The sequence below is a fragment of the Stegostoma tigrinum genome, unplaced genomic scaffold, assembly GCF_030684315.1.
Source record: "Stegostoma tigrinum isolate sSteTig4 unplaced genomic scaffold, sSteTig4.hap1 scaffold_204, whole genome shotgun sequence".
Lineage (NCBI taxonomy): Eukaryota > Metazoa > Chordata > Chondrichthyes > Orectolobiformes > Stegostomatidae > Stegostoma > Stegostoma tigrinum.
In genome coordinates this window covers 145535-169589 of record NW_026728142.1, presented here as the reverse complement: position 1 = coordinate 169589, position 24055 = coordinate 145535, and the positions used below count along the sequence as shown (strand labels likewise).

Sequence of the window (24055 nt, the reverse complement as noted above, 5' to 3'; positions counted from 1 at the left end):
GAGATGCAGTGCCTGTGGAAACGGGATGTTGCGACTTCGGGTAATGGGTATGCAGTGACTGTGGGAAATGGGATGCAGTGGCTGAATGGAATGGGATGCAGGGACTGAGGGAAATCGGATGCTGTGACTCAGTGGAATGGGATGCAGTGACTGAGGGAAAGGTGATTCAGTGACTGTGGGAAATGGCAAGCTGTGACTGAGGAAAGGAGATGCAGTGACTGTGGGAAATGGGATGCAGTGACTGAGTGAAATGGCAGGCAGTGACTGAGTGAAATGGCAGGCAGTGGCTGAGTGAAATGGGAGGCAGTGGCTGAGTGAAATGGGAGGCAGTGGCTGAATGAAATGGGAGGCAGTGGCTGAGTGAAATGGGATGCAGTCACTGAGTGAAATGGGATGCAGTGATGGATGGTAATGGGATGCAGTGACTGAGTGAAATGGGATGCAGTGACGGAGTGAAATGGGATGCAGTTACTGAATGAAATGGGATGTAGTGTCTGTTTGAAATTTGATGCAGTGACTGAGGGTCATGGGATGCAGTGGCTGATGGAAATGGGATGCAGTGACTGACTGAAATGGGATGGAGTGACTGAGTGAAATGGGATGCAGTGACTGAGTGAAATGGGATGCAGTGACTGAGTGAAATGTGATGCAGTGGACGGAGTGAAATGTGATGCAGTGGACGGAGTGAAATGGGATGCAGTGGCTGAGTGAAATGGGATGCAGTGGCTGAGTGAAATGGGATGCAGTGGCTGAGTGAAATGGGATGCAGTGGCTGAGTGAAATGGGATGGAGTGACTGACTGAAATGGGATGGAGTGTCTGAGTGAAATGGGATGGAGTGACTGAGGGAAATGGGAGTCAGTGACTGAGTGAAATGGGAGTCAGTGACCTAGTGAAATGGGATGCAGTGACCGAGTGAAATGGGAGGCAGTGACTTTGGGAAATGGGATGCAGTGGACGGAGTGAAATGTGATGCAGTGGCTGAGTGAAATGTGATGCAGTGGCTGAGTGAAATGTGATGCAGTGGCTGAGTGAAATGGGATGCAGTGGCTGAGTGAAATGGGATGCAGTGGCTGAGTGAAATGGGATGCAGTGACTCGGTGAAATGGGATGCAGTGACTGAGTGAAGTGGGAGGCAGTGATTGCGTGAAGTGGGAGGCAGTGACTGAGTGAAATGGGATGCTGTGACTGAGGGTAATATAATGCAGTTACTGAGTGAAATGCGATGCAGTTAATGGCGAAAGGAGATGCAGTGACTGAGTGAAATGGGATGCAGTGGCTCAGTGAAATGGGATGCCGTGGCTGAGTGAAATGGGATGCCGTGGCTGAGTGAAATGCGCTGCCGTGGCTGAGTGAAATGCGCTGCCGTGGCTGAGTGAAATGCGCTGCCGTGGCTGAGTGAAATGGGATGCCGTGGCTGAGTGAAATGGGATGCCGTGGCTGAGTGAAATGGGATGCAGTGACTGAGGGAAATGGGATGCAGTGACTGAGGGAAATGGGATGCAGTGACCGAGGGAAATGGGACGCCGTGGCTGAGTGAAATCAGACGCAGTGACCGAGTGAAATGGGACGCAGTGACCGAGTGAAACGGGACGCAGTGACCGAGTGAAACGGGGTGCAGTGACTGAGGGAAATGGGAGGCAGTGACTGAGTGAAATGGAAGGCAGTGACTGAGTGAAATGGGAGGCGGTGGCTGAGTGAAATGGGAGGCAGTGGCTGAGTGAAATGGGATGCAGTCACTGAGTGAAATGGGATGCAATGACGGAGTGAAATGGGATGCAGTTACTGAATGAAATGGGATGTAGTGACTGAATGAAATGGGATGCGGTGACTGAGGGAAATGGAATGCGGTGACTGTGGGGAATAGGGTGCGGTGACTGATGGAAACGGATGCACTGTCTCAGCTGAATAGTGGTCACTGTCTCCGTGAAATGGGATGCAGTGACTGAGGGAAAGGACATGCAGTGAATGTGGGAAATTGGATGCAGTGACTGAGGGAAATGGGAGGGAGTGACTGACTGAATTGGGAGGCAGTGACTGAGTGAATTGGGAGGCAGTGACTGAGTGAATTGGGAGGCAGTGACTGAGTGAAGTGGAAGGCAGTGACTGAGTGAAATGGGTGGCAGTCACTGAGTGAAATGGGTGGCAGTGACTGTGTGAAGTGGGAGGCAGTGACTGTGTGAAGTGGGAGGCAGTGATTGCGTGAAGTGGGAGGCAGTGATTGCGTGAAGTGGGAGGCAGTGATTGCGTGAAGTGGGAGGCAGTGACTGCGTGAAGTGGGAGGCAGTGATTGCGTGAAGTGGGTGGCAGTGACTGTGTGAAGTGGGAGGCAGTGACTCGGTGAAGTGGGAGGCAGTGACTCGGTGAAGTGGGAGGCAGTGACTTGGTGAAGTGGGAGGCAGTGATTGCGTGAAGTGGGAGGCAGTGATTGCGTGAAGTGGGAGGCAGTGACTGAGTGAAATGGGATGCACACACTGAGTGAAATGGGATGCTGTGACTTATGGAAATGGGATACTGTGACTGAGGGTAATGGGATGCAGTGACTGTGGGAAATGGGTTGCAGTGACTGTGGGAAATGGGACGCAGTGACTGAGTGTAATGGGACGCAATGACTGAGTGTAATGGGACGAATTGACTGAGCGTAATGGGACGAATTGACTGAGTGAAATGGGACGCAGTCACTGAGTGAAATGGGATGCCGTGACTGAGGGAAATGTGATGCAGTGTCTGTGTGAAATGTGATGCAGTGACTGAGGGTAATGGGATGCAGTGGCTGATGGAAATGGGTTGCAGTGACTGAGTGAAATGGGAGGCAGTGACTGATGGAAATGGGAGGCAGTGACTGAGGGGAATGGGATGCAGTGGCTGTGTGAAATGGTATGCCGTGTCTCTGTGAAATGGGATGCAGTGACTGAATGAAATGGGCTGCAGTGACTCACGGAAAAGAGATGCAGTGACTGTGGGAAATGGGACGCACTGACTGAGTGAAATGGGATGCAGTGACTGAGAGTAATGGGATGCAGTGACTGAGGGAAAGGAGATGCAGTGACTGAGGGTAAGGAGATGCAGTGTCTGTGGGAAATGGCATACTGTGACTCGGGGTAATGGGATGCAGTGACTGAGGGAAATGAGATGCAGTGACTGAGGGGAATGGGATACAGTGACTGATGGAAATGGGATGCAGTGATTGAAGGAAATGGGCCGCACTGACTGAGAGAAATGGGATGCAGTGACTGATGGAAATTAGATGCAGTGTCTGTTTGAAATGGGATCCTGCGACTGAAGTTAATGGGATGCAGTGACTCTTAAATGGGAAGCAGTGACTGAGTGAAATGGGATGCAGTGACTGAGCAAAGGAGATGCACTGACTGTGAGAAAAGGGGTGCTGTGACTGAGGGAAATGGGATCCAGTGACTGATGGAAATGGGATCCAGTGACTGAGGGAAATGGGATGCAGTGTCTGAGTAAAATGGGATGCAGTGAATGAGTGAAATGGGATGCAGTGACTGATGGAAATGGGATGCTGTGAGTGAGTGAAATGGGATGCTGTGAGTGAGTGAATTGGGATGCAGTGGCTGATGAAATGGGAGGCAGTGACTGATGGAAATGGGTGCTGTGAGTGAGTGAAATGGGATGCTGTGTCTGAGCGTAATGGGATGCTGTGTCTGAGCGTAATGGGATGCAGTGACTGATGTTAATGGGATGCAGTGACTGATGTTAATGGGATGCAGTGACTGATGTTAATGGGATGCAGTGACTGATGTTAATGGGATGCAGTGACCGATGTAAATGGGTGCAATTACTGATGGAAATGGGATGCTTTGACTCAGGGAAAGGGGATGCAGTGACTGTGGAAATGGGATGCAGTGACTGAGTGAAATGGGATGCAGTGACTGAGTGAAATGGGATGCAGTGACTGAGGGGAATGGCATGCTGTGACTGAGGGAAATGGGATGCAGTGACTGATGTGAAATGGGATGCAGTGGCTGAGTGAAATGGGATGCAGTGGCTGAGTGAAATGGGATGCAGTGGCTGAGTGAATTGGGATGTAGGGACTGAGGGAAAGGAGATGCAGTGAATGTGGGAAATGTGATGCAGTGACTGAGTGACATAGGATGCAGTGACTGAGGAAAGGAGATGCAGTGACTATGGGATATGGGATGCAGTGACTGCGTGAAATGGGATGCAGTGACTGAGGGAAATGGGAGTGACTGACTGAAATGGGAGTGACTGACTGAAATGGGAGGGAGTGACTGACTGAAATGGGAGGGAGTGACTGACTGAAATGGGAGGCAGTGACTGACTGAAATGGGAGGCAGTGACTGACTGAAATGGGAGGGAGTGACTGACTGAAATGGGAGGGAGTGACTGACTGAAATGGGAGGGAGTGACTGAGTGAAATGGGAGGCAGTGACTGACTGAAATGGGAGGCAGTGACTGACTGAAATGGGAGGGAGTGACTGACTGAAATGGGAGGGAGTGACTGACTGAAATGGGAGGGAGTGACTGAGTGAAATGGGAGGCAGTGACTGAGTGAATTGGGAGGCAGTGACTGAGAGAAGTGGGAGGCAGTCACTGAGTGAAATGGGATGCTGTGACTGAGGGTAATATAATGCAGTGACGGAGTGAAATGCGATGCAGTTCACGGCGAAAGGAGATGCAGTGACTGAGTGAAATGGGAGGCAGTGACTGTGGGAAATGGGTTGCAGTGACTGTGGGAAATGGGTTGCAGTGACTGTGGGAAATGGGTTGCAGTGACTGAGTGTAATGGGACGCAGTGACTGAGTGTAATGGGACGAATTGACTGAGTGTAATGGGACGAATTGACTGAGTGAAATGGGACACAGTCACTGAGTGAAATGGGATGCCGTGACTGAGGGAAATGTGATGCCGTGACTGAGGGTAATGGGATGCAGTGGCTGAGGGTAATGGGATGCAGTGGCTGATGGAAATGGGTTGCAGTGGCTGAGTGAAATGGGAGGCAGTGACTGAGTGAAATGGGAGGCAGTGACTGAGTGAAATGGGAGGCAGTGACTGAGGAGAATGGGATGCAGTGGCTGATGGAAATGGGATGCAGTGACTGAGGGAAATGAGATGCAGTGACTGAGGGGAAGGAAATGTAATGACTGAGGGGAAGGAGATGCAGTGACTGTGGGAAATTGGATGCAGTGACTGTGGGAAATGGGAGGGAGTGACTGACTGAAATGGGAGGCAGTGACTGAGTGAATTGGGATGCTGTGACTGAGGGTAATGTAATGCAGTGACTGAGTGAAATGCGATGCAGTTAATGGCAAAAGGAGATGCAGTGACTGAGTGAAGTGGGAGGCAGTGACTGTGTGAAGTGGGAGGCAGTGACTGTGTGAAGTGGGAGGCAGTGACTGTGTGAAGTGGGAGGCAGTGACTCGGTGAAATGGGATGCAGTGACTGAGTGAAGTGGGTTGCAGTGACTGTGGGAAATGGGTTGCAGTGACTGTGGGAAATGGGTTGCAGTGACTGTGGGAAATGGGTTGCAGTGACTGAGGGAAATGGGACGCAGTGGCTGATGGAAATGGGTTGCAGTGACTGAGTGAAATGAGATGCAGTGACTGAGGGGAAGGAGATGCAGTGACTGTGGGAAATGGAATGCTGTGTCTGAGTGTAATGGGATGCACTGTCTCAGTTCAATGAGATTCACTGTCTCAGTCAAATGGGATGCAGTGACTGAGTGAAATGGGATGCTGTGACAGAGGGAAAGGAGACGCACTGAATGTGGGAAATGCGATGCAGTGACTGAGTGAAATGGGGTGCAGTGACTGAGGGAAATGGGATGGAGTGACTGAGGAAAGGAGATGCAGTGACTGCGTGAAATGGGATGCAGTGACTGCGTGAAATGGGATGGAGTGACTGACTGAAATGGGATGGAGTGACTGACTGAAATGGGATGGAGTGACTGACTGAAATGGGAGGCAGTGACTGAGTGAAATGGGAAGCAGAGAGTGAGGGTCATGGGATGCAGTGAGCGAGGGTCATGGGATGAAATGACTGAAGGAAATGGGATGCTGTGACTCAGTGAAATGGGATGCAATGACTGAGTGAATATGATGCAGTGGTTGAGTGAAATGGGATGCAGTGGTTGAGTGAAATGGGATGCAGTGTCAAAGTGAAATGGAATGCAGTGGCTGAGTGAAATGGGATGCAGTGACTGAGGGAAAAGAGATGCAGTGACTGAGGGTAATGGGATGCACCGTCTCAGTTCAATGAGATTCACTGTCTCAGTTAAATGGGACGCAGTGACTGAGTGAAATGGGACGCAGTGACTGAGGGAAATGTGATGCCGTGACTGTGGGGAATAGGGTGCGGTGACTGATGGAAATGGATTCACTGTCTCACTTGGATAGGATTCACTGTCTCTGTTAAATGGGATGCAGTGACTGAGTGAAGTGGGAGGCAGTGACTGAGTGAAGTGGGATGCAGTCACTGAGTGAAATGGGATGCTGTGACTGATGGAAATGGGATACTGTGACTGAGGGTAATGTGATGCCGTGACTGTGGGGAATAGGGTGCGGTGACTGATGGAAATGGATTCACTGTCTCACTTGGATAGGATTCACTGTCTCTGTTAAATGGGAGGGAGTGACTGAGTGAAATGGGAGGGAGTGACTGAGTGAAATGGGAGGGAGTGACTGAGTGAAATGGGAGGCAGTGACTGAGTGAAATGGGAGGCAGTGACTGAGTGAAATGGGAGGCAGTGACTGATTGAAATGAGATGCAGTGACTGAGGGAAATGAGATGCAGTGTCTGTGGGGACATCGGATGCAGTGATTGGGGTAATGGGATGTCGTGACTGGGGTCATGGGATGCAGTGGCTGAGTGAAATGGGATGCAGTGGCTGAGTGAATTGGGATGCAGTGACTGAGGGAAAGGAGATGCAGTGAATGTGGGAAATGTGATGCAGTGCCTGAGTGAAATGCGATGCAGTGACTGAGTGACATAGGATGCAGTGACTGAGGAAAGGGGATGCAGTGACTATGGGATGCAGTGACTGCGTGAAATGGGATGCAGTGACTGAGGGAAATGGGAGTGACTGACTGAAATGGGAGGGAGTGACTGAAATGGGAGGCAGTGACTGAGTGAAATGGGAGGCAGTGACTGAGTGAAATGGGAGGCAGTGACTGAGTGAAATGGGAGGCAGTGACTGAGTGAATTGGGAGGCAGTGACTGAGTGAATTGGGAGGCAGTGACTGAGTGAATTGGGAGGCAGTGACTGAGTGAATTGGGAGGCAGTGACTGAGAGAAGTGGGATGCTGTGACTGAGGGTAATGTAATGCAGTGACTGAGTGAAATGTGATGCAGTCAATGGCAAAAGGAGATGCAGTGACTGTGTGAAGTGGGAGGCAGTGACTGTGTGAAGTGGGAGGCAGTGACTGTGTGAAGTGGGAGGCAGTGACTCGGTGAAGTGGGATGCAGTGACTGAGTGAAGTGGGTTGCAGTGACTGTGGGAAATGGGTTGCAGTGACTGTGGGAAATGGGTTGCAGTGACTGTGGGAAATGGGTTGCAGTGACTGAGGGAAATGGGACGCAGTGGCTGATGGAAATGGGTTGCAGTGACTTAGTGAAATGGGAGGCAGTGACTGAGTGACATGGGAGGCAGTGACTGAGTGAAATGGGACGAATTGACTGAGTGTAATGGGACGAATTGACTGAGTGAAATGGGACGCAGTCACTGAGTGAAATGGGATGCCGTGACTGAGGGAAATGTGATGCAGTGTCTGTGTGAAATGTGATGCAGTGACTGAGGGTAATGGGATGCAGTGGGTGATGGAAATGGGTTGCAGTGACTGAGTGAAATGGGAGGCAGTGACTGAGGGGAATGGGATGCAGTGACTGAGCGAAATGAGATGCAGTGACTGAGGGGAAGGAGATGCAGTGACTGTGGGAAATGGAATGCTGTGTCTGAATGTAATGGGATGCAGTGACTGACTGAAATGGGATGGAGTGACTGAGGAAAGGAGATGCAGTGACTGAATGAAATGGGATGCAGTGACTGCGTTAAATGGGATGCAGTGACTGAATGAAATGGGATGGAGTGACTGAGTGAAATGGGACGGAGTGACTGAGTGAAATGGGACGGAGTGACTGAGTGAAATGGGACGGAGTGACTGAGTGAAATGGGACGGAGTGACTGAGTGAAATGGGACGCAGTGACTGAGTGAAATGGGACGCAGTGACTGAGTGAAATGGGACGCAGTGACTGAGTGAAATGGGACGCAGTGACTGAGTGAAATGGCAGGCAGTGACTGAGTGAAATGGGATGTAGTGACTGACTGAAATGGGATGCAGTGACTGACTGAAATGGGATGCAGTTAATGGCAAAAGGAGAGGCAGTGACTGCGTGAAGTGGGAGGCAGTGACTGCGTGAAGTGGGAGGCAGTGACTGCGTGAAGTGGGAGGCAGTGACTGCGTGAAGTGGGAGGCAGTGACTGCGTGAAGTGGGAGGCAGTGACTCGGTGAAATGGGATGCAGTGACTGAGTGAAGTGGGTTGCAGTGACTGTGGGAAATGGGTTGCAGTGACTGTGGGAAATGGGTTGCAGTGACTGAGGGAAATGGGACGCAGTGGCTGATGGAAATGGGTTGCAGTGACTTAGTGAAATGGGAGGCAGTGACTGAGTGAAATGGGAGGCAGTGACTGAGTGAAATGGGACGAATTGACTGAGTGAAATGGGACGAATTGACTGAGTGAAATGGGACGAATTGACTGAGTGAAATGGGACGAATTGACTGAGTGTAATGGGACGAATTGACTGAGTGAAATGGGACGCAGTCACTGAGTGAAATGGGATGCCGTGACTGAGGGAAATGTGATGCAGTGTCTGTGTGAAATGTGATGCAGTGACTGAGGGTAATGGGATGCAGTGGGTGATGGAAATGGGTTGCAGTGACTGAGTGAAATGGGAGGCAGTGACTGAGGGGAATGGGATGCAGTGGCTGATGGAAATGGGATGCAGTGACTGAGCGAAATGAGATGCAGTGACTGAGAGGAAGGAGATGCAGTGACTGTGGGAAATGGAATGCTGTGTCTGAATGTAATGGGATGGAGTGACTGAGGAAAGGAGATGCAGTGACTGAATGAAATGGGATGCAGTGACTGCGTGAAATGGGATGCAGTGACTGAGTGAAATGGGACGCAGTGACTGAGTGAAATGGGACGCAGTGACTGAGTGAAATGGGACGCAGTGACTGAGTGAAATGGCAGGCAGTGACTGAGTGAAATGGCAGGCAGTGACTGAGTGAAATGGGAGGCTGTCACTGAGTGAAATGGGATGCACTGTCGGATGGTAATGGGATGCCGTGACTGAGTGAAATGGCATGCCGTGACTGAGTGAAATGGGATGCAGTGACTGACTGAAATGGGATGCAGTGACTGACTGAAATGGGATGCAGTCACTGAGTGAAATGGGATGCAGTCACTGAGTGAAATGGGATGCAGTGATGGACGGTAATGGGATGCAGTGACTGAGTGAAATGGGAAGCAGTGACCGAGGGAAATGGAATGCGGTGACTGTGGGGAATAGGGTGCGGTGACTGATGGAAACGGATGCACTGTCTCAGCTGTATAGTGTTCACTGTCTTCGTTAAATGGGCTGCGTGACTGAGGGAAAGGACATGCAGTGAATGTGGGAAATTGGATGCAGTGACTGAGGGAAATGGGAGGGAGTGACTGACGGAAATGGGAGGGAGTGACTGACTGAAATGGGAGGGAGTGACTGACTGAAATGGGAGGGAGTGACTGAGTGAATTGGGATGCTGTGACTGAGGGTAATGTAATGCAGTGACTGAGTGAAATGCGATGCAGTTAATGGCAAAAGGAGAAGCAGTGACTGCGTGAAGTGGGAGGCAGTGACTGCGTGAAGTGGGAAGCAGAGACTTCGTGAAGTGGGAGGCAGTGACTTCGTGAAGTGGGATGCAGTGACTTCGTGAAGTGGGATGCAGTGACTTCGTGAAGTGGGATGCAGTCACTGAGTGAAATGGGATGCTGTGACTGATGGAAATGGGATACTGTGACTGAGGGTAATGTGATGCCGTGACTGTGGGGAATAGGGTGCGGTGACTGATGGAAATGGATTCACTGTCTCACTTGGATAGGATTCACTGTCTCTGTTAAATGGGATGCAGTGACTGAGTGAAATGGGAGGGAGTGACTGAGTGAAATGGGAGGCAGTGACTGAGTGAAATGGGAGGCAATGACTGATTGAAATGGGATGCAGTGACTGAGGGAAATGGGATGCAGTGACTGAGGGAAATGCGATGCAGTGCCTGAGCGAAATGCGATGCGGTGACTGAGGGAAATGAGATGCAGTGACTGTGGGGACATCGGATGCAGTGATTGGGGTAATGGGATGCAGTGACTGGGGTAATGGGATGCAGTGGCTGAGTGAAATGGGATGCAGTGGCTGAGTGAATTGGGATGCAGTGACTGAGGGAAAGGAGCTGCAGTGAATGTGGGAAATGTGATGCAGTGACTGAGTGAAATGCGATGCAGTGACTGAGTGACATAGGATGCAGTGACTGAGGAAAGGAGATGCAGTGACTATGGGATATGGGATGCAGTGACTGCATGAAATGGGATGCAGTGACTGAGGGAAATGGGAGTGACTGTCTGAAATGGGAGGCAGTGACTGAGTGAAATGGGAGGCAGTGACTGAGTGAAATGGGACGCACTGACAGAGTAAAATGGGACGCAGTGACTGAGGGAAATGGGATACAGTGACTGAGGGAAATGTGATGCAGTGCCTGAGCGAAACGCGATGCGGTGAGTGAGGGAAAGGAGATGCAGTGAATGTGGGAAAGGAGATGCAGTGAATGTGGGAAAGGAGATGCAGTGAATGTGGAAAATGGGAGGCAGTGACTGAGGAAATGGGTTGCAGTACCTGACGGAAATTGGATGCAGCGTCAGTGAGAAACGGGATACAGTGACTGAGGGAAATGGGATGCAGTGACTGAGTGAAATGTGATTAACTCACTGAGTGAAATGGGATGCAGTGATTGTGAGAAATGAGATGCAGAGACTGATGGAAATTGCATGCAGTAAGAGAGTGACATGAGCTGCAGTGACTGAGTGAAATGGGATGCAGTGACTGCGCAAGTGGGATGCAGTATCTGACGGAAATTTGATGAAGTGTCAGTGAGAAATGGGATGCAGTGACTGAGGAAAGGAGATGCAGTGACTATGGGATATGGGATGCAGTGACTGCGTGAAATGGGATGCAGTGACTGACTGAAATGGGATGCAGTGACTGAGTGAAATGGGATGCAGTGACTGAGTGCAATGTGATGCCGTGACTCTGGGAATAGGGTGTGGTGACTGATGGAAGTGGGTTCCCTGCCTGACTTGGACAGGTGTCACTGTCTCCTGCTCAGAGGGACTGGCCCCCGCCGCCCTGACCCGCTCAGAGGGACTGGCCCCCGCAGCCCTGACCCGCTCAGAGGGACTGGCCCCCGCAGCCCTGACCCGCTCACTGCGACTTGCCCCCTGCAGTCCTGACCCGCTCACTGCGACTTGCCCCCGACAGTCCTGACCCGCTCACTGCAACTTGCCCCCTGCAGACCTGACCCGCTGACAGGGACTTGCCCCTTGCAGTCCTGTCCCACTCACTGTCACTTGCCCCCCGCAGCCCTGACCCGCTCACGCGGACTGGCCGCCAGCAGCCCTGACCGGCTAACTGCGACACTGCCCCCCGCAGCCCTGACCCGCTCACTGCGACTTGCCCCCCGCAGCCCTGACCCGCTCACTGCGACTTGCCCCCCGCAGTCCTGACCCGCTGACAGGGACTTGCCCCTTGCAGTCCTGTCCCACTCACTGTCACTTGCCCCCCGCAGCCCTGACCCGCTCACAAGGACTGGCCCCCCGCAGCCCTGACCCGCTCACAGGGACTGGTCCCCACAGCCCAGACCCGCTCACAGGGACTTGCCCCCCGCAGCCCTGACCCGCTCACTGCGACTTGGCCCCCGCAGACCTCACCCGCTCACTGCGACTTGCCCCCCGCAGCCCTGACCCGCTCACTGCGACTTGCCCCCCGCAGTCCTGACCCGCTCACTGCGACTTGCCACCCGCAGCCCTGACCCGCTCAGAGGGACTGGCCCCCGCAGCCCTGACCCCCTCAGAGGCACTGGCCCCTGCAGCCCTGACCCGCTCACTGCAACTTGCCCCCCGCAGCCCTGATCCGCTCACTGCGACTTGCCCCCGCAGCCCTGACCCGCTCACTGCGACTTGCCACCCGCAGCCCTGACCCGCTCACTGCGATTTGGCCCCCGCAGTCCTGACCTGCTCACTGCGACTTGCCCCCCGCAGTCCTGACCCGCTCAGAGGGACTGGCCCCCGCAGCCCTGACCCGCTCACTGCGACTGGCCCCCCGCAGCCCTGACCCGCTCACAGGGACTGGCCCCCGCAGCCCAGACCCGCTCACAGGGACTTGCCCCCCGCAGTCCTGACCCGCTCAGAGGGGCTGGTCCCCGCAGCCCTGACCCGCTCACGGGAACTGGCCCCCCGCAGCCCTGACCCGCTCCCTGCGACTTGCCCCCCACAGCCCTGACCCGCTCACTGCGACTTGCCCCCGCAGTCGTGTCCCGCTGACAGGGACTGGCCCCCGCAGCCCTGACCCGCTCAGAGGGACTGGCCCCCGCAGCCCTGACCCCCTCAGAGGCACTGGCCCCCGCAGCCCTGACCTGCTCAGAGGGACTGGCCCCCGCAGACCTGACCCGCTGACTGCGACACTGCCCCCCGCAGCCCTGACCTGCTGACTGCGACACTGCCCCCCGCAGCCCTGACCCGCTCACTGCGACACTGCCCCCCGCAGACCTGACCCGCGCTCAGGGACTGGCCCCCGCACCCTGACCCGCTCACAGGGACTGGCCCCCGCAGCCCTGACCCGCTCACTGCGACTTGCCCCCCGCAGACCTGACCCATTTCACTGCGACTTACCCCCCGCAGCCCTGAACCGCTCACTGCGACTTGCCCCCCGCAGACCTGACCCATTTCACTGCGACACTGCCCCCCGCAGACCTGACCCGCGCTCAGGGACTGTCCCCCGCAGCCCTGACCCGCTCACAGGGACTGGCCCGCCGCAGCCCTGACTCGGTCACAGGGACTGTCCCCCGCACCCATGACCCGCTCACTGCAACTTGCCCCCCGCAGTCCTGTCCAGCTCACAGGGACTGGCTCCTGCTGCCCTGACCCGCAGAGAGCGACTTGCGCCCCACAGTCCTGTCCCGCTGACAGGGACTTGCCCCCGCAGCCCTGACCCGCTCACTGCGTCTTGCCCCCCGCAGCCCTGACCCGCTGAGAGGGACTTGCGCCCGCAGCCCTGACCCGTTCACTGCGACTGGCCCCCCGCAGCCCTGACCCGCTCACTGCGACTTGCCCCCCGCAGCCCTGACCCGCTCACTGCGACTTGCCCCCCACAGCCCTGACCCGCTCACTGCGACTTGCCCCCCGCAGTCCTGACCCGCTCACAGTGACTTGCCCCCGCAGCCCTGACCCACTCACTGCGACACTGCCCCCCACAGACCTGACCCGCTCACTGCGACACTGCCCCCCGCAGCCCTGACCCGCTCACTGCGACACTGCCCCCCACAGACCTGACCAGCTCACTGCGACTGGCCGCCCGCAGCACTGACCTGCTCACTGCGACCTGCTCACTGCGACCTGCCCCCCGCAGCCCTGACCCACTCACGGGGACGGGCCCCCCGCAGACCAGACCCGCTCTCGTGAACTGGCCCCCCGCAGCACTGACCTGCTCACTGCGACACTGGCTCCCGCAGCCCTGACCCGCTCACTGCGACTTTCCCCCGCAGCCCTGACCCGCTCACAGGGACTGGCCGCCGCACCCTGACCCGCTCACAGGGACTGCCCCCGCAGCCCTGACCCGCTCACTGCGACTTGCCCCCCGCAGTCCTGACCCACTCACTGCGACTGTCCACCTGCAGCCCTGACCCGCTCAGTGCTACTTGCCCCCCGCAGTCCTGTCCCGCTGACAGGGAATTGCCCCTGCAGCCCTGACCCGCTGACTGCGACTGGCCCCCACAGCCCTGACCAGCTCACAGGGAATGGCCCCTGCAGCCCTGACCCGCTCACTGCAACACTGCCCCCCACAGACCTGACCCGCTCACTGCGACTTCCCCCCGCAGACCTGTCCCGCTCACTGCGACTGGCCCCCCGCAGCACTGACCCGCTCACTGCGACTTCCCCCCGCAGACCTGACCCGCTCACTGCGACCTGCCCCCCGCAGCCCTGACCCGCTCAGGGGTCCCGGCCGCCCGCAGCCCTGACCCGCTCACTGCAACTTGCCCCCCGCAGCCCTGACCCGCTCAGAGGGACTGGCCCCCGCAGCCCTGACCGGTTCACACGGACTGGCCCCCCGCAGCCCTGACCCGCTTACTGCGTCTTGCCCCCCGCTGCCCTGACCCGCTCACTGCGACACTGCCCCCCTCAGCCCTGTCCCGCTCATTGCGAATTGCCCCCCGCAGCCCTGACCCGCTCACTGCGACTGGCCCCCCGCAGCCCTGACCCGCTCACTGCGACACTGCCCCCTGCAGACCTGACCCGCTCACTGCGACACTGCCCCTCACAGCCCTGACCTGCTCACTGCGACTTGCCCCCCGCAGCCGTGTCCCGCTGACAGGGACTTGCCCCCCGCAGCCTTGACCCGCGCACGGGGACCTGCCCCCCGCAGCCCTGACCCGCTCAGAGGGCCTGCCCCCGCAGCCCTGAACCGCTTACTGCGACACTGCACCCCGCAGCCCTGACCCGCTCACTGCGACTTGCCCCCCGCAGTCCTGACCCGCTGACAGGGACTTGCCCCTGCAGCCCTGTCCCGCTCACTGCGACTTTCCCCCCGCAGCCCTGACCCGCTCACTTCGACTTGCCCCCCGCTGCCCTGACCCGCTCAGAGGGCCTGCCCCCGCAGCCCTGACCCGCTAACTGCGACACTGCACCCCGCAGCCCTGACCCGCTCACTGCGACTTGCCCCCCGCAGTCCTGACCCGCTGACAGGGACTTGCCCCTGCAGCCCTGTCCCGCTCACTGCGACTTTCCCCCCGCAGCCCTGACCCGCTCACTTCGACTCGCACCCCGCAGCCCTGACCCGCTCACAGGGACTGTCCCCCGCATCCCTTACCTGCTCACAGGGACAGGCCCCCAGCTGCCCTGACCCACTCACTGCGCCTTGCCCCCCGCAGCCCTGACCCGCTCAGAGGGACTGGCCCCCGCAGCCCTGACCCGCTCAGAGGCACTGGCCCCCGCAGCCCTGACCCACTCAGAGGCACTGGCCCCCGCAGCCCTGACCCGCTCACAGGGACTGGCCCCCAGCTGCCCTGACCCGCTCACTGCGCCTTGCCCCCCGCAACCCTGACCCACTCAGAGGGACTGGCCCCCGCAGCCCTGACCCGCTTCCTGCGAGTTGGCCCCCACAGACCTGACCAGCTCACTGCGACTTTCCCCCCGCAGCCCTGACCCGCTCACTGCGACGTGCCCCCCGCAGCCGTGTCCCTCTGACAGGTACTTGCCCCCCGCAGTCCTGACCCGCTCAGGTGGACCGGCCCCCCGCAGCCTTGACCCGCTCACGGGGACCGGCCCCCCGCAGTCCGGACCCGCTCACAGGGACTGGCCCCCCGCACCCCAGACCCGCTCGCAGGGACTCTCCGCCACAGCCCTGACCCGCTCAGAGGGCCTGCCCCGCAGCCCTGACCCGCTAACTGCGACACTGCACCCCGCAGCCCTAACCCGCTCACTGCGACTTGCCCCCCGCAGTCCTGACCCGCTGACAGGGACTTGCCCCTGCAGCCCTGCCCCGCTCACTGCGACTTTCCCCCCGCAGCCCTGACCCGCTCACTTCGACTTGCTCCCCGCAGGCCTGACCCGCTCACTGCGACTTGCCCCCTGCAGCCCTGACCTGCTCAGAGGCACTGGCCCCCGCAGCCCTCACCCGCTCACTGCGACTGGCCCCCTGCAGCCCTGACCCGCTCACAGGGACTGGCCCCCGCAGCCGTGACCCGCTCACAGGGACTCTCCGCCGCAGCCCTGACTTGCTCACAGGGACTGGCCCCCGGCAGCCCTGACCCGCTCACTACGACCTGCCCCCCTGCAGTCCTGTCCTGCTGACAGGGAAATGCCCCTGCAGCCCTGACCCGCTCACAGGGACTGTCCCCGGCATCCCTTACCTGCTCACAGGGACTGGCCCCCAGCTGCCCTGACCCGCTCACTGCGACTTGCCCCCCGCAGCCCTGACCCGCTCACTGCGACTTGCCCCCCGCAGCCCTGACCCGCTCACAGGGCCTGGCCACCGCAGCCGTAACCCCCTCACAGGGACTGTCCCCCGCAGCCCTGACCCGCTCACAGCAACTTGTCCCCTGCAGTCCTGTCGCGCTCACAGCGTCTGGCCCCCTGCAGCCCTGACCCGCTCACAGGGACTGGCCCCCGCCGCCCTGACCCGCTCACAGGGACTGGCCCCGGCATCCCTTACCTGCTCACAGGGACTGGCCCCCAGCTGCCCTGACCCGCTCACAGGGACTGGCCCCCGCAGCCCTGACCCGCTCACTGCGACTTGCCCCCTGCGGCCCTGACCCGCTCACAGGGCCTGGCCACCGCAGCCGTAACCCCCTCACAGGGACTGGCCCCCGCAGCCCTGACCCGCTCACTGCGACTTGCCCCCCGCAGCCCTGACCCGCTCACAGGGCCTGGCCCCCGCAGCCCTGACCCGCTCACAGGGACTGGCCCCCGCAGCCCTGACCCGCTCACTGCGACTGGCCCCCCGCAGTCCTGACCCGCTCACTGCGACTTGCCCCCCGCAGTCCTGTCCCGCTGACAGGGACTGGCCCCCGCAGCCCTGTCCCGCTGACAGGGACTGGCCCCCGCAGCCCTGACCCGCTCACTGCGATTTGCCCCCCGCAGCCTTGACCCGCTCACAGGGACTGGCCCTCGCAGCCCTGACCCGCTCACTGCAACTTGTCCCCTGCAGTCCTGTCGCGCTCACAGCATCTGGCCCCCTGCAGCCCTGACCCGCTCACAGGGACTGGCCCCCGCAGCCCTGACCCGCTCACTGCGACTTGCCCCCCCGCAGCCCTGACCCGCTCACAGGGCCTGGCCACCGCAGCCGTAACCCCCTCACAGGGACTGGCCCCCGCAGCCCTGACCCGCTCACTGCGACTTGCCCCCCGCAGCCCTGACCCGCTCACAGGGCCTGGCCCCCGCAGCCCTGACCCGCTCACAGGGACTGGCCCCCGCAGCCCTGACCCGCTCACAGCAACTTGTCCCCTGCAGTCCTGTCGCGCTCACAGCGTCTGGCCCCCTGCAGCCCTGACCCGCTCACAGGGACTGGCCCCCGCAGCCCTGATCCACTCACAGGGACTGGCCCTCGCAGCCCTGACCCGCTCACAGGGACTGGCCCTCGCAGCCCTGACCCGCTCACTGCGACTGGCCCCCCGCAGCCCTGACCCGCTCACAGGGACTGGCCCCCGCAGCCCAGACCCGCTCACAGGGACTTGCCCCCCGCAGTCCTGACCCGCTCAGAGGGACTGGTCCCCGCAGCCCTGACCCGCTCACGGGAACTGGCCCCCCGCAGCCCTGACCCGCTCCCTGCGACTTGCCCCCCACAGCCCTGACCCGCTCACTGCGACTTGCCCCCCGCAGTCGTGTCCCGCTGACAGGGACTGGCCCCCGCAGCCCTGACCCGCTCAGAGGGACTGGCCCCCGCAGCCCTGACCCCCTCAGAGGCACTGGCCCCCGCAGCCCTGACCTGCTCAGAGGGACTGGCCCCCGCAGACCTGACCCGCTGACTGCGACACTGCCCCCCGCAGCCCTGACCCGCTGACTGCGACACTGCCCCCCGCAGCCCTGAACCGCTCACTGCGACATTGCCCCCCGCTCCCCAGACCCACTCACTGCGACTTCCCATCGCAGCCCTGACCTGCTCACAGGGACTGGCCCCCGCAGCCGTGACCTGCTCACAGGGACTGGCCCCCGCAACCCTGACCCGCTCACAGGGACTGGCCGCCGCAGACCTGACTCGCTCACAGGAACTGGCTCCCCGCAGCCCTGACCCCCTCACTGCGACCTGCCCCCGCTGCAGTCCTGTCCCGCTGACAGGGAAATGCCCCTGCATCCCTGACCTGCTCACTGCGACTTCCCCCCGCAGCCCTGACCCGCTCAGAGGGCCTGCCCCCCGTATCCCTAACCCGCTCACTGCGACTTGTCCCCCGCAGTCCTGTCCCGCTGACAGGGACTTGCCCCCCGCATTCCTCTCCCGCTGACTGGGACTTGCCCCCCGCATTCCTGTCCCGCTGACAGCGACTTGCCCCCCGCAGTCCTGTCCCGCTGTCAGGGACTTGCCCCCGCAGCCCTGACCTGCTCACTGCGACTGGGCCCCCGCAGCCCTGACCCGATCACTGCGACTTGCCCCCCGCTGCCCTGACCTGCTGACTGCGACCTGCCCCCCTGCAGTCCTGTCCCGCTGAGAGGGACCTGCCCTCCTGCAGTCCTGTCCCGCTGACAGGCACTGGCCCCCGCAGCCCTGACCCGCTCACAGGGACTGGCCCCCCGCTGCCCTGACCAGCTCACTGCCACTTGCCCCCCGCAGCCCTGACCCGCTCAGAGGGACTGGTCCCCGTATCCCTGACCCGCTCACAGCGACTTGCCCCCCGCAGTCCTGTCCCGCTGTCGGGGACTGGCCCCCCGCAGCCCTGACCCGCTCACTGCGACTTGCCCCCCCTCAGCCCTGACCAGCTCACGGGGACTTGCCTCCACAGCCCTGACCCGCTCACTGCAACTTGCCCCCCGCAGTCCTGTCCTGCTGACAGGGACTTGCCCCCGCAGCCCTGACCTGCTCACTGCGACTGGGCCCCCGCAGCCCTGACCCGCTCACAGGGACTGGCCCCCCGCTGCCCTGACCAGCTCACTGCCACTTGCCCCCCGCAGCCCTGACCCCCTCACTGCGACTTGCCCCCCGCAGTCCTGACCCGCTCAGAGGGACTGGTCCCCGTATCCCTGACCCGCTCACTGCGACTTGCCCCCCGCAGTCCTGTCCCGCTGACAGGGAGTTGACCCCCGCAGTCCTGTCCCGCTGACAGTGACTTGCCCCTCGCTGCCCTGACCAGCTCACTGCGACTTGGCCCCCGCAGACTTGACCCGCTCACTGCGACTTGCCCCCACAGCCCTGACCCGCTCAGAGGGACTGGCCTCCGCAGCCCTGACCCGCTCACAGTGACTGGCCCCCGCAGACCTGACCCGCTCAGAGGGACTGGCCCCCGCAGCCCTGACCCGCTCAGAGGGACTGGCCCCCGCAGCCCTGACCCGCTCACTGCGACTTTCCCCCCGCAGACCTGACCCGCTCACTGCGACTTGCCCCCCGCAGTCCTTACCCGCTCACAGGCAGTGGCCCCCTCCGTCCTGATCCGCTCACACCGACTTGCCCCTGCAGCCCTGACCTGCTCGCAGCGACTTTCCCCTCCTTCCTGATCTGCTCACAGGCACTTGTTCCCTCCGTCGTAACCCGCTCACAACGACTTGTCCCCTCTGTCCTGACCCGCTCACAGCGTTTTGCCTCCCATCCCTCTCAGACAGGTCACCCCTTGCTCAGATACGGTCCCAATGATCCATGAACCGGAAACCCTGCCCCCTGTTCCAGCTCCTTAACCATGCATTCATCTCACCTATCTTTCTATGACTTAGCTCACTAACATGTGGCACTCATGGCAACCCATAAATTATTACCCTCTCGGTCCTGCCTTTCAGCTTCTTTGCTAACTCCTTGTACATAGCCCGCAGGATGTCATCCCTCTTTCTGCCTATGTCATTGGTACCAACGTGCCCCGTGGCCTCTGGCTGCTCACCCTCCCCTTTAAGAATTTGTTGCAACCACTCAGAGATGCCCTTGACCTTGCACCAGGGAAGCAACACGCGGCCCTGGTGTCTCAAATGTGGCGACAGAATCTATGCCCCCAACAAATGAGTCTCCAACCACGCTCGCTCACTTGGATTTGCCTTACTCTGTCCCACAGCAGGGTGGTTTGCACTATGGACCTGGCTACTGCTGATTATATAACTGACCCAGTTTGGTTTTAGATCAGTGTTAACCTTGGTTTAGTGGATAACCAAGCACCTCAGTAGTCTACAATACAGGAGAAATACATTCTTAAGCTGACAGATTCTAACAGTCAAGGACAAGCACTGAATTGTTCTGACTTCATTTCCAACACCCATAGCCTTGCATGGCTTGGATAGCACTTGCACATTTAAAAAAAAATAAATGTAACGATGATGTGAGGGTAAGGACATGGAATTTTTTGGATATGGTCATATTCTGTCTTGTTGGAGCTGATTGCTGCTGAGCACTTGTCTGGTGCAAATGGTACTTATCCTTTATCAGGCCAAGCCTGATCGTTGTCCAAGTCTCACTGTATTTTCTCATTGTTGACTTAATGTTGGTTAGGCCCAACAGTGTTGTACATACCCTGCCTATTCTGAAACTCTACCACTTAATATTAAGTCTAATAAAGACAAGTATCCAATCTGCCTTCCAAACCACTTCAACGACCTGGTCCGTTACATTGGGGGATCAACAGGCATACACATCAAGATCCTGAGATCCCTCTGATCATTGGTGCTTGTGACGTCCCTATGATTCATCATGGCCTCCAAGATCTGATTGTGCTGTGTCACCTCATCCTTCTCCCGTTTGTCCTTAGATGAAATAATGTTCACAAACGCTTCTCAAAAATTCTTTCCAATCCTACTTTTTGCAATCATGACACAGGTGAGCATAAAACTTGGAACACGACAGCAACAGCAATGTGCCCTTTGGCCCACCATGTTGGGGCAACATGACAACAAATGAAATAATCCCTTCTGCCTGTCCTTGATCCATAGTCCTCCATTCCTTGCATATTCGTGCACTTAACTAAAAGACCCTTTTAAATGCTTTCATCGTATCTGCATCCACTACCACCCCGGGCAATGTATTCCACACTTTTAACATGCTCAGTGTGAAATATTTGCCCCTCACATCTCTTTTGAACTCCCCCCCACCTCTCAGCTGAAATGCATTTCCCCTAATAGTGGACACTTCAACTCCGGGGGAGAAATTTTCTGACCGTTAGCTGTATTTATGTATCTCCTAATTTTATAGACTTCTATCAAGCCTGCCCTCAGCTTCTCCTGCTCCAGAGAAAACGAAGAGTTTTTCCAGCTCCTCCCTCTGGTTCATACCCTCTATTCCAGTCAGCATGCTGGTAAATCTCTTCTGCACCCTGTCCAAAGCCTGCACATCCTTAGTGTAATGTGGCGGCCAGAATTGGATGCAATACTCTGTGTGGTCTCACCAAAGTCTTGGAAAGCTGCAGTGTGACATCCTGACTCTTGCACTGAGTTTCCCTCAGCATAAAGGCAAGCATGCGATATGCCTTCTTGACCACCCTATCTACTTGTGTGGCTACTGTCAGGGAGTTATGGTCTAGGACCCCAAGATCCCTCTGGACATCACTGCTGTTTGGGATCCTGCCATTAACTGTATCCCTTTCCTTAACACTTGGTCTCCTAAAATGCAACACCTCATGCCTGCCCAGATTAAATTCCATCGGCCATTTCTCCGCTCGAGTTTGCAATTGGTCTGTATCTTGCTGTGTCCTTTGACAACCTTCCATGCTGTCCACAAGTCCATTGGTCCTTATATCATCTGCAACCTTAGTAATCCCCCATCTACATTTGCAACCAAGTCATTTACATATATCACAAACAGCAGAAGTCACATCGATGTGGAACACCACTCGTCACTGAGCTGCAGCCAGAAAAACAGCTTTCCACCACTGAGACGGCAAGAACTGTAGATGCTGGAATCAGAGTTAAGCAAGTGTGGAGCTGGAGGAACGCAACAGGTCAGGCAGCATCAGAGGAACAGGAAAGCTGACATTGTTGATGCTGCCTGGCCTGCTGTGTTCCTCCAGCCCTACACTGTGTTCTCTTTGTGAGCCTTCCACCGCTACCGTCTGCCTTATATGGGCAGGCCAAGTCACCATGGATCTCATGGATCTTAATCTTCTGGATGAGCATACCATGAGGGACCTTGTTGAAAACCTTCGTAAAATCCATGGATATGTTATCAACTGTTCTACCCTAATTGATCACCCTTGCCACCTCCTTGAAAACTTCAACTGACTTGGTAAGACATAACCTGCCCCGCATAATGCCATGCTGGCTGTCCCTTATTAGCCCATACCTTTGAGACATGAGACACTCACCAGACTGTAGTTTCCTGGAAAGTCCCTGTTATCCTGCTTGAACAGAGGAATGACTATCCACTCACCAGTCTCCGCAACCCCTCCAGTGCCTGGCAAGGTTATCAGATCCTGTTGAAAGTAGTGTGTTGATGCATTTGTGTCATGATTGTGTTTTGTTTGAGCCCTAACATTCAAAGCAGTGTAAGAATGTCTTTGTGCAGCAGGCGAGGTGTGATGAGACTGAGCCTTAATACAATTGCAAGATGTTGAAAATTTGCCATTATTTATGAAAACACTGATAAATTTCCATGATCAACATTTCTGTTACACTGCAATGATTATCCCGTGGCATGTAAAATCAGAAAGATACGATAAAATGAGACTGGGTCATATGCAGGGAGAATGTTTGCCTTTCAAGTCTATAGAAGTAGTGAAATATTTCCATGAATCTAAAAGTCACTTTTCCGTTCAGTGAAGGACACAATCATCGCCTTGGAAGCTTCATCACGATACTACTTTGCATTTCTGAAGAGGGAAGAAGAAATCAACATGCAAATTCAATTCCATGGTTTTGGAAGTCCCATTGAGAACACGATTCATTTGCGCCGGCATAATGCTCTGACCGAGAAAGAATTGAAGGTGAGTTTGTAGTTTGGAAGATCGCAGCAATTTATGCATCAACTTCATCATCGATAATGTTCCATTGCTTTCAAACTGCATTTTCCACTCTGCGAGATAATAACTGTTAGAACAAGCAACAGCATCGGTAGATGGTCTATGGGGAACGCAATGTTACAAAACCCAATCCATTCAACAACATATTTCAGATATGTCAACAAATTAAATATTCCAGTACAGGATAAAACAAGGAGGATGAGAGTGAGGAGGCAATAGCTCTGATGACAAAAGAACAGAAATTTACCTTTATCCATTGAGCAAAAAAGCAGGCACACAAATAAATAATCATCTAACAATGCACGTGTGCAACGGAGGCTGCAGGGGGACTAAAAATGCCGAATTGTTGTCATGCGTATTGCTGAAAGGGTGATTGAAACAGAATCTGTGGTAAATTTGAAGAAATACAGATGATGCATCTCAGGATGTTGGAGGAAGAACATTTATGGACTGAGGCAAATTGTATTGCCCTTTTCAGGAGTTATTAGGTTCATAATGAATTGAAAGACTTCCTTCTGTGCTGAAAGCTTTAGTTTAGTTGCAGATGGATCACAATTTCTGTTCCTGGTAGTATTTAGCAAACTGTTAAAAGTGAATGTCACTGCACAAAATTCCAAACATGACTCCAATCAGGAGAGAAAATATCCAAGGGGTGTGATGAGTTGTATCCTCTCATGTTGAACAGCGCAGCTACAGATACAATGGAGGCACTGATGATAATGTTCCAAGAATCCTTAGATTGTGGAAAATTCTCAGAGGATTGAAAGATTGTGAACATAACACCATTATTACAAAGATACTTCGACAAAATAGCAAGCCAGTATTGCCAATTTAGGTCAACCTGGGTAGATGTTCATGCCGGCAATGAAAGATGAAATAACAGGGTACTGAGTGTGCTATAACATCCTTTCATAACGGGGAAATAATACTTGACAAACTTGCTACAGTGCTTTGAGAAGGAAACAAACATTACTGATGAAGGACCACCAGTTGATGTCGTACATTGAGATTTCAACAAAGCATTTGATAAGGTACAGCTCGTAAGGTGTCTCGAAGGAAAAGAGCCTGTGTGTTCAAGGGTAGTATGTTCGAATGGACAGAGGACTGCATCGTAAATAGAAGTAGAGTTGTAGCAGCA

The 24055-nt window shown here is 56.4% G+C and overlaps 1 protein-coding gene across 1 annotated transcript in view; it reads left to right on the top strand.

Annotated features, from left to right (window-relative positions):
- Positions 1-24055, top strand: part of LOC132207918 (complement C3-like) — a 250276-nt gene that overhangs the window by 84979 nt on the left and 141242 nt on the right. The window contains exon 4 of the mRNA XM_059643736.1: positions 22720-22881. Coding sequence (XP_059499719.1) covers positions 22720-22881 — 162 coding nt within the window. The remainder of the gene's footprint in view (positions 1-22719; positions 22882-24055) is intronic.